The sequence below is a fragment of the Sebastes fasciatus genome, chromosome 7, assembly GCF_043250625.1.
Source record: "Sebastes fasciatus isolate fSebFas1 chromosome 7, fSebFas1.pri, whole genome shotgun sequence".
Taxonomy (NCBI): domain Eukaryota; kingdom Metazoa; phylum Chordata; class Actinopteri; order Perciformes; family Sebastidae; genus Sebastes; species Sebastes fasciatus.
The window spans coordinates 11,470,341-11,481,881 of record NC_133801.1 but is presented as its reverse complement, the minus strand read 5'-3'; the positions used below and the strand labels follow the sequence as shown (position 1 = coordinate 11,481,881).

The following is an 11,541-nucleotide window of genomic DNA, read 5'->3' as shown; positions in this document are numbered from 1 at the left end:
TTATTTGTGCTGATGTCTATCTTCGCCAAGTCTCCCAGGAAAAGAGTCACATCAGGCTTAATAAATCAAAGATAAAATAAAATAAAAGTTTAATTTAATGTATTTTTTAAATCATTTATTAAATTATCAGCTGCGTTTTTCTTTCAGCATCAAAAACAGCACAGATGTTGCCGTGTAATGTAACGATGTAATGATACAGAACAAAACGCTGCCACCTTTCCTCAAAAAAATAGTTTCGTCCTAAAAGTATTTCAGACAAATTCATTACAAATATCACAGCCAAACTATCAGTCAGTTTAGATATTATAGCCTATGAATATAAGAAACAAATGGCAGCAAATAAAAACAAATCTATGCATTATACCTCGGCCGTGTGGATTGAAGACAAGAATTTGGGGGTTTTACATGAGTTTACATTCTTCTATCACATATTCATGGGCCTACATAGTAAACATTTTGAATTCTTTAAGCCTGATTCTGATATTTTTTACTCTATTTAGACTAAAGTTAATATCTATGTAGACTAATATTTGATAAGAACATGTCTGTTTTGGGGCAAAACAGTGAAGAAATTATACAATTAAAGGGATTTAACACAGAGGCGTGATAAGCACCTGTATCTTTTCATCCATGAATTCCTTTTTGGACATTCACCACCCTATATAACATCCATGTTGGACTGGAAAACATACCAAACTCGCTCCACTAACTGTTTTATGCTTCCAGTCTCACAGACTTATTATGAACTGGGAAAATCTGCCTTTAGTTTTTGTGGACCAGACACATGTATGAATTATCTGCAAAAAAATCTCAAAATCGACTCTCTCACTACGCCTGGACAGTTCAAGACGATCTCAAACCACTTCACCTCAGTGTGCAGTTGTTTTTACTGCATTATTGTCCCTCTTTGTTTTGTTTTGATTTGTTTAACTCTGTGTAATTCTCGTCATCATTGCAAATGAGGGAAACCTCAATGATTTTCGAGACTTAAATAAAGGTTTTGAATTTAATTGAATTTTCTTCACCAGCCACCGTCAACATGGATGAAAAGTCCTAAAAGTGTTCAGGATAAAGGAAAGATTACAGTTTCTACAGTGTCATGACAGCTGGAAACAAAAAACAATTTATATATGCTGATGAGGATCATGTGATGCAGTCGAAAACTTTGAGTAAGTGGATCTTGAGTTGAGATTGTTTTGTCAACTGCTGTTACCAAGGTCAAGAAACTCAATATTTTGATTTATAATGGAGGTACATTTTTTTTAGAAAATCTCATTGAAAGTTAAAGTTCAATGAAATAAATAAATAAATAAATAAACAAATAAATAAATAAACAAACAAACAAATAAACAAATAAATAAATAAATAAATAAATAAATAAATAAATAAAATAAAATGTGGAATTTGTGAAAAACATTGTTAAAACATTTGTTAAAAGACATCATTTTAAAATATATTTTTTGAATAAGCTACAAATATTATTAGAGGTTTGCTGGGGATATTTGGACGCATGACCTGAGTATGATAAAGTGGACCTTGAGTTCAGATTGTTTTATCAACTGCTGTTACCAAGGTCAAGAAGCTCAACATTTTGATTTATAATGGAGGTTATTTCTTTTAGAAAATCTCATTGAAAGTTAAAGTTCAATGAAATAAATAAATAAATAAAATGTGGAATTTGTGATTTAAAACCTTTTTTTAAAAATCATTTTAAAACATTATTTAAAAATAAAATATATATATTTTAAATAAGCTACAAATATTTTTAGAGGTTTGCTGGGGACATTTGGAGGCATGACCTGACTGAGTATGATAAAATCCTGCCACAGTCATGATTTAAAGCCACTGAATGGATCATTGTGAAGCCTAATAGATAGATAGATAGATAGATAGATAGTAACTTTATTGATCCCAAGGGAAACTCAAGTTTCCAGCATCACAGTTCCATAGTGCAAAACATGTTAGTAAAAAGGCAGTAAAAAGTTAGTAGTGCAAAGTACAAAGTAAAACTGAATATAGTGCAGGGTAACAGCTGTGATACACGACTATTAAAAAAGTGAATATAGTGCAGAAGAGACTGTTAAAAATGAGTATAGTGCAGGGTAATAGTAGTCCTTATCATCTCCAGGTGAAATTATTATATGAAAATATCATTTTAAATTCATTTTCTAAAGTCCTAGTTTATCCCACTTCCTTTGCCCCTGCAGCAGTGTTGTTTGTCAATAGGCCTACAGGTCTACATGATGCACCTGATCCCTCTTGTTGTGGCTGTCACTGACTGTGTCCTTGCAGTTTACTGTCATTCACACTTAAAGAGAGATGAGTGAAGGCGGTGTTTGTGTGTTTACGGAGCTGACACCCTCTCTTCCTCCTCCTCATCTTCTCCTCTCTCTCTCCACCTGGCCTGGCCGGCTCTGACACCCGGACCGCGGCTCTGCCTGAAAACAAACTGCGGGGCGGCTCCGGTTCCCGGGCCCCGATCGATGCGCGCTGCTGCTCGGTGTCACTTTGCCCGGAGGCTCGAGTATCGATGCATGGCCGATCGCTATCATAATCACACTTCCCCCCTCTTATCGCTTACCTACTGAATAAAACATCTGCCTTCCTGCTCATGGATCGCTCACCACCACCACCACCACCCAAAAATGTGGAGGGAAAGAGACTTCTTGAAGTGTCTTTGAGATGAGTGAAGTAACATGAGAAAAGCGCACGATGATACCCAACAAATGAGGTCCCCAACGTTGTTTTTATCTCGGGCATCTCCAAAATAGACCCACCAAGCTATTTGACAGTGCTTTGTCCCTGGATGCTGCAGGGGGAATTGTTTTGAGATGTGATTTCATCCAAAATAACCTTCAGATAGATTTAATTTACTTGAAATAAAAAGCCTAAAAGTGAAATTATCCTTATTTTGGTTGTGACCCATTCACATCCATTGGACATCCTTAAAACCAATGTTGCAGAGCCAAATTCTAAACCATCACAATTACCCAGAGCCCAAAGTGACACATTCACAATGCTTGTTTTTGTCCATCTGATAGTACAACGTTATTAAAAACTAATACAAATTTATTTAAATTGAAAAAAATGACTTAGAGGATTTTGAGTTGGAACGATTATCGATAAGTTGTCAACTATTAGATTAATCACCAACTGCTTTGATAATCGGTTTGATTAATTTTTTAATGAATATAAAAGTCAAAATTCTCTGATTCCAGCTTCTTAAATGTGAATATTTTCTGGTGTCTTTACTCCTCTATGACAGTAAACTGAATATCTTTAAGTTGTGGACAAAACAAGATATTGAGGACGTCATCTTGGGCTTTGGGAAACACTGATCGACATTTTTCACCATTTTCTGACATTTTATAGACAAAACAACTAATCGATTAATCAAGAAAATTATCAACTGATTCATCTCCAACTAGACCCACCAAGCTATTTGACAGTGCTTTGCCCCTGGATGCTGCAGGGGGGTTGTTGTTGAGATGTGATTTCATCCAAAATAACCTTCAGATAGATTTACTTTACTTGAAATAAATAGCCTAAAAGTGAAATTATCCTAATGTTGGTTGTGACCCATTCACATACATTGGATATCCTTAAAACCAATGTTGCAGAGAGCCAGCTCAAGTTTTTTTGAGGCCCTATGCAGAATTTCTGGTGCATGCCCTACAAGCAGCTGCTCATTCTATTCTTTAGTCTACTTAGATTAAAGTTATTGTCTATGTAGACCAATATTTGATGACAATCTGGCTGTTTTTAGGCAAAAAAGTGAAGAAATTATACAATTAAAGGGATTTAACACAGAGGCGTGATAAGCTCCTGTATCTTTTCATCCATGAATCCCTTATTGGACATTCACCACCCTATATAACATATGTCGGACTGGACAACAGGACCTGATCAAACTAAAAATAACCTTCAGATAGATTTACTTTACTTGAAATAAATAGGCTTAAAGTGAAATCATCCTAATTTTGGGTTGTGATCCACCATCACCATCCATTGGACATCCTTAAAACCAATGTTTTGCAGAGCCAGCTCAAGTTGTTTTGAGGCCCTATGCAGAATTTCTGGTGCATGCCCTATAAGCAGCTGCTCAATTCACTTGATATGCCCAATTTTGTCTTCTGAAGCAAACTTCTTTTCGTCCACTTTCGCTTAAAAAAGGCACATCTGTCTTCATTTTTGTAATTCAGCATAATTAGAAGGCTTTATCTATCCTGAAGGCCTGAAAGACACATGTACATCTAGCTGAAAACACAGTCCCATCCAAACATTGCACTCATAAACTATATAATAGAGAGTTCTTTCATTGTTGCATTGAGTTTTCACACTTGGAGTCAGAACTGTAGCCTAATCAGTGGTGGAATGTAAATAAGTACATTTACTGAAATACTTAAAGGTCCCATATTGTAAAAAGTGAGATTTTCATGTTTTTTTAATTTTTTTTATTATAAAGCAGGTTTAATAATAAATAAATACTGTGCAAGAATCCATGGAGAAAATCAATTTCAGGATGAGAAATTACATGTTATTGTTCATCTCATAACATCGATCGGTAGAAACAAACTGTGTTAAATGCATGTTGAACACTCTAAATATAACGACACAATAGGCTGAATAAATGAAGATGTGATTAAAATGTGTCTCCTCATCAAGTTGCAAACCAGGTTTTCTCTGCTGTCTCTTCTTTCTATGTCTGAACAAACGATGGTCACATCACAGCTGGAGCACATCTGTCTAATAGTGAGGAGAGAAATGTGATTGTGTTACAACAGGAGATAAAGTTCATATACTGTATAAGATGGCCAAATGTTTCTGCAACTAATAACTGTGGCTCCGGTGATGCTACATGCCAACACATTTAGACACATGTAGAAGGAAAAAGTATGTTAGAAATGTGGTGTCCTGAAAAATAACAACAAGCAGTGGCGAAGCATTCAAACTTAAAGGTAACCACTTTTATATTTCCCCCACAAAAAGGTGGGGTTCCAATTAACTAGGCAATGCCAAACTATATTCTATGCAACTAAAAATATAATCACTGAAAAAAATAATCTCAGCCTTGCCAAATGAGAATCATGTTTTAAATCATAATTTATATGAAGTATTTCTTTTAGTTTTCCTCTTTCACCTGCAGAGCTCTTGAATTGATTTTACCTTCATTAGCTCATTTTCTCATAATTTCTCATCATATTAGATGAACCTGGCAAACATTAATGTCCGTTCAGTGCAGTTTTCTTTTTAATGAAAGTGCAAAAAGAACATCTGTGCAAAAAGATTAGATTAAAATGACCTCAATATTTAGAAAGTAGCAAGCAGTTGACTCATTTGGGGGCCTCCTGGTGGCCACAGGGCCCTCAGCAGCAGCTGCTGTGTTTCCTTACGCCTCGGGCTGGTTTGTTCAGTCAGTCAGTTTTCCGGTCCCTGCAACAAGATCTCCTTAAACTTTTGGTACAAGTCAAGATTTGCCTGCAGCAGGAGAGCAATAGGTACCATTACATTAGTCATAGAAAAGTCATAAAAGTTCACTGCATTTCAGATTCAGTGCTCAGATGGATTCTCCTGGTGACCCAGCAGGCTTCACCTGAGAGCTGTAAATCAGCGAGGCCTTGTTGCCCACACACAGACCTACCACAGGTGATAGCCTTTAGGCATGTTGGGGGGTCAACAGTGAGAGTAGTAACATGTAAGGTATGATACATTAAATATCAGGACAACAGCATACTGTAACAGAAAGGAATGTTTAGGCAAAGTGAAGTAGATTTTAATAAGGGAATATAAGATGCTTTAAAATATATTCTAATTATAAAGGCCTGCAGCTAAACCAGAGGGGATTTCAACACTCATTCAGAAATCGATGCCATTCAGCTACTCCCAAAATTGTAAAATACACAGACAAGCTTTTTATTTACTCACACAATCAAAATCCCGTACACTTGACCACTAAATTTGAGAGCTCCAAAAGAGCGAGAGGTTAGGTGCCAACTGTTCGAGGGAAGTAAGGCGAGACTAGCTGTTAAGCTATTAAGACAATTAACAAAGTGGTCAGGAGGGGCTGAGCGGCGGAGGGGAACGGCCTGAAATGGGAGCGAGATGAGGGTGTGAAGTGACAGTCAGCACATCTGGTCTCATCAATAATGCAGCGGGCCTTTAAACGGCAGTTTGTCGCATATTGAGCGCTGCTGACTGAAATCAAGCCCGACACCTAAGATGCTGTCAGGGGAGTGTGAAAGGGTGACAGCGGGAGGAGGAGGAGGAGGAGGGTGGCAAGGATACCAGAGAAAAAATGGAGTAAAAAGAAGTTTTTGCCGAGGCTTTCTCCGATACATCTGATGTAGTTTGCAATAGATGAGATTTATAAAAAAAACATTATATAGGCAGCTTTTATGCTCCTTAATGAAATATCTGAGAGTTGCTGGAAGTGTTGAAATCTTTAAAAGTAAACTTAAAACCTACATATTCAGTCAGGCTTTTGATTAAGAGTGGTCATTTTTTTAATTTACTTATTTTACTGTATTTAAGTTGTAAAATTGTATTCTATAATTTCAATAATCACCTATTTTATTGTATTTAGTTTGTGTAATTTCATTGTATTTTATTATTCTAGTTTTTACTTCCCACTTTTTTACTACTATTGTCATAGCTTTTAATTTAATTTAATTACATTTTTATCATTTTATTGTCTTGCATGCATCAGTCTCAAATTATCTCATTGTTAAATTGTTTTTGTCTTTTCTGTTGTTTTTCACTGTTCACACTTGTTCTGTCTTACATTCGGCTTGTCAGACATCTGTGAAGCACTAAAAAGAGTTTGTTTGATTGATTGGTTTGAAGAATGGAAACAAGTACAATATAATCTCCAAATATTCAGTAATGGTGAAAATGAATGAGCTTATTAATAAAGAATATGTAACACCCTCAAATCAAACTAACCTTAAATGTTTTCAAAGCAGGAGAAACTAAGAAGCTTAAAATGAAAAAAAATCCTTCACAACACTTGAATCTATTCATCACTTTTTTTATTAAAATGAAAAATAGAGGACTTATGTTGTCAACGCAAAACCAGGTATTCTTGTGACTAAATGGCTCTCCAAAAAGTACAGACATCATTCTGACACTATGGTTCTTATCTCATAGTGACTGCAGTGATCCAACGACAAAACAACAAAAAAACAAACCATTAATGACAGTCCACTGCCTTCAAATCAACTCAACAATAGAATGAAAAAAAAAGAAAAAGGGCTCTGAGGGATTCAGCTGGACGCCTATAAAGAGTTCATTTTCCGGTGATGAGAGGATTTCTCAGCACGATGATGACCGAGTCTCCTCTGAGGAACATTTTAGAAATGTAGCGGTCCTTATTCACCGGCTTAGACTTCTTCTTTCCCTTCCCGCTCTTGGGAACTTCCGTCCACATCTCCTTCACGTTCTCCAACACCATGTTGCAGTGCCTGAAATGACAGCAAGGACTTAAAACACTGAAATGTAGTATTACAGATTTGTGTAACATCACCTACACAGGGCTCGAAATTAACTTTTTTCCTCAGTGTCCCACAACTGTCCTGAATTCTACTTTCAACTGTACCTGACTTGACAACCATAGTCCCAAATTGAAGTCCTTTTTTTTATCCTACATAATGAATATAGTTTTATTATAAATGGGGTTGCATGATTTTGAGAAAATATCTAATTGCGATTATTTTGACTAATATTGCAATTGCGATATGATTTGCGATATTAAAGGGTATGATAATTATTACATCATTATTCTTATTTTCATTGAAAAACATGGTGTGATTTTTGAAGGGATGTGTACCAACAAAGATCTTTTCTTAAGCCTGTAGAATATGATGCGTAGGCCAGGACATCTCTGCAGCACCACAATATTCAATTTAACATTTCGCCTTTAACAAATATTGCGATTTGAAAATTGCAGTAGGCTATATTGTGATTTCAATAAAATGTTGATTAATTGTGCAGCCATAATTATAAACTATGCAAGTTAACATCACTTCATTGACTCACTCTGGCCCAAAGTGGAAGTTCTGCTAGTTGTTCCAGTCCCTTGTATTAAACATTTAAATCATCCTAGTTTTTTTTATTATTATTCCTCTAGTGATTGGTTAAGTTATTGTTTCTTGTTTATTTCTAACTGTTTTATCAATAAATGCATCACTGCAAACTGCAGTGCAAAAACGCAAACCTGTTTCTGGTATACAGCAATGGAAATTTACATTTACACACTTTGAACATATCTCATAGTAAATCTAAAATATCCATTTTATTTTAAATTCTCAAGTCGCTAAAGATGGTAAAACAAACATGACGCATAAAATGATTCATTTGTAATGATATGTTTATCTACTGTCCCAGACACTGTATCTTTGTGTCCCAGGTGCTATATTGTCCATGGGACAACGCCTTTATTTTGAGTGCTGCACCTACTGTAGGCTATAATGATATCTCGTTCAATATATCCGTGACTGTCACATCCCCTCCATCACCTCTCATATTAGTCATGGACCGCTTCTCTCTAGAAAGATGTTTTTTAGCGTCTAACTTCAGACAAGTCCTTCTATTTGTCCGTCACGGTGCAGCGCTGCTCTGATGACACGTCGTTGTCAGCTGTACCATTCATATTTTCCACCATTATTGACACTGCTAATTTTTTAAAATATTTTTGCCTTCTGTTTTCCGGCAGCAGGACCTGAAAATGTTACAGTCTTCTTTTTACTCGTTGGTAACATTTTTGTGAATGCGACTGGCCCACACAGGGAGAGGAACGGGTGGTAATTTTAGAGGGCATCAATTACGCAAATGAACAAATGTCATGCACTACTCCTCATGAACAAGTGGCCTTAATCAGGCTGACACAAGCAATTGATGTCAAGTTTATCCAGTTAAGAGAGGTCGGTGAATTGGACTTGCAACACTCATACGTGCGAGCCTCGCAGAAAAAAGGTTTAGGATAAGAATACAAAAACATTCTTGTATGAGGCCCAATGATATATACCTTAAATTGAATTTAAAAATAAAAAACAAAAAGAGATGGTATCAGTATGGAGCAATTGATTAGGAATAAAGACAATTAATTTGTTAACAACAAGGACATTAGTGTTCTTTTTTCTTTACTTTCACTGTAGGAGTTTTTAATTGTGATGACAATTATCCAATATTAATAATCCAATTTTGACAGGCAATGCTATTGTTTATGTGTATTTCTAATGGTTTTTGAGATAACTGAAAGTGATAAAAAGTTCTGGTTATCGAGATCAGTAAAAAAAAAAAAAAAACATCCTAAATTAAATGATATAACAAAAATGTGAAATATTACAAAATGATTTGATATAATCAAGTATTAACCTCATATGCTACTCTGTTGAGTAATAAGTCAGTGACTGAGCTCAGTACCTGTCAAAAGCCTTGACTCTTCCGAGCAGCTTCTTGTTGTTGCGACAGTTAATGAGGACCTGAGTGTTGTTCTTAACGGACTGGGTGAGCACCGACAGAGGGCCGGTGTTGAACTCCTCTTCCTCTCGTTTCTGGAGCTCCTCGGGGGTCATCTCTGACTTGGGCTTTGTTAACAGACTCCTGAAAATCACACAAAACAATAACAATTCAAATATATATAAGAATAAATAAGTATAATCAGAAAGGCATAAATATGATAGTAATATTGCCAGTTTTTGTCTGGCATAACATCATCAAATAGCTTTATACTGTATTATACAATTCCTTCAGCCGACACCTTTTAATCTGTGGAAAATATTCTGTTGTGTTGTTCGGTTGTTTTGATTTTAATGTTTTTTACTGTGATTTTCTTGGAATTCATTGCCTATCTTGTTTTTTTCCCTTTGTCTAATTGATTGTGTGACTTCTTAAAGAACAAAATAAAAATGTAAGACAACAGAGAATGTGTTACCACAGGATGACAGCTATCTAACACATTTATAGACTTGGACCAAATAAATAAAAGTGAATTCATTCACAAGACCTGGAAAACACAGTAATATATGAATTTCACCAGTGTGACATTTATTATCAGAGGATTCAAACTTCTGTCACAGCAAGGAAACATTTCCACTAACACAAAGTTAAATATGAATATGTTTGTTTCACCTACAGTTTTCAGTAGGTGGATGATGTTTTTTGTTTTTTTTAATACTTGTTTTCATATATGCAATAAATATATGCATATATTCAAAGTTCGTAATTACAATAGTTTATAAACCAATTTTTAAGTAGATAAGCTTATAAACAAACTCATTAAGTACACTAGAGAAAACAACTTCAACATTCAAAATTAAAATTAAAATTAAGAAAATAAATAATAGCAATAAAAATAAAAAGAAAGAATAGTTAAAAAAAACAAAAAAAACAAAAATGTAGTTTTTTACTTTAAGGCGTTTATCCCATGTCTCCAAAACACCCTTCTTTTGTTTAATTTTTCTTTTTTTCTAAATGTAATTTTTTTTTATTATGATGATTTATTTGATCTTATTTCACATGAAAAGCAGCCCATGTTCTATTTATGTGTTCTATAATTTCATTGTAAAAAGTGGAAAAGTTGGTTCACTTCATGTTTGTATCTAATTAAGTATGTTTATGAAAATGTCTGAGTCAAACCAAATAAAGTAAAAAAAAGAAAGAAAAATGAATATGTTTGTTTCACCTTCAGTTTTCAGTAGGTGGATGATGTTTTATTTATTACTTTAAGGTGTTTCTCCCTGTGGTTAAAAGACTGACAGTGTATTCTGAAGCATATGGCTCTAGCATGAAAAGCAGCTTTGTATAATAAGTAATAAGAAGCTGTAACATGAAAGACAACACATGCTCAAACACTACAGCTTGATATTAGCATTGAGCTAACTAGCAGATATCAATGCTATTGTGTGACTTCTGACTCACAACTTTTACATTCTGAACCACAGCAGCTGAAAAAAATATGCATTATGCATTTTATTAATGCATTGTAAGTGTAAAGTAATTGTAAAATAGTTGAGCTGTAGAAAATACAGCAGAGAAAAGACACACAAAGGCTTCATATGAACTCAGCTAGCCGGCCTGAGCTGCTATCACTACCTCACTGTTTAGCTCCTGTCTGCTGCAGCTCAGAGTTCAGCCTCTTCAGACCGACAGTAACAACTCTCCCAAAGACTGATGGATCATTATAGATACTTACATGTTTGCTGATTATTAATAAACTGTCTTTCTCCTCAGATCGTCTCCTTCTCGTCTTCTCTTCGTATCCGCAACGATTCAGCCTCACCAGCGTGGATCCAGCTACTTCCGGGTCAACAAGTACGCGCTTCAATGTTTTTGTAATAACTTCCGGGTTAGTCATAAACTCGTAAACTCGTGAGCCTGGTTTGAAAGCTCAGGGTTTATTATAACCTTTTCTATACATAGGAAATCATTGAAAATATACATATATTTTTCCTTTTTTTTTTTTCTTCCTTTTCCTCATAACAAAATAAAATAAAATAAAATGAAATATGGATAAAACAAAATGGAGAGAAAAATAAATTAAAG

At 35.1% G+C, this 11,541-nt stretch overlaps 1 protein-coding gene across 1 annotated transcript; it reads right to left on the bottom strand.

Annotated features, from left to right (window-relative positions):
* Positions 1 to 7,011: 7,011 nt before the first annotated feature.
* On the bottom strand, positions 7,012 to 11,330 carry snrpd2 (small nuclear ribonucleoprotein D2 polypeptide). The gene is made up of 3 exons (XM_074641560.1): positions 11,192 to 11,330; positions 9,421 to 9,600; positions 7,012 to 7,460 (listed from the first exon to the last, which is right to left on the bottom strand). Coding segments are annotated over exons 1-3 (357 nt in total). The 5' UTR covers positions 11,194 to 11,330; the 3' UTR covers positions 7,012 to 7,285.
* Between the last annotated feature and the right edge of the window lie 211 nt (positions 11,331 to 11,541).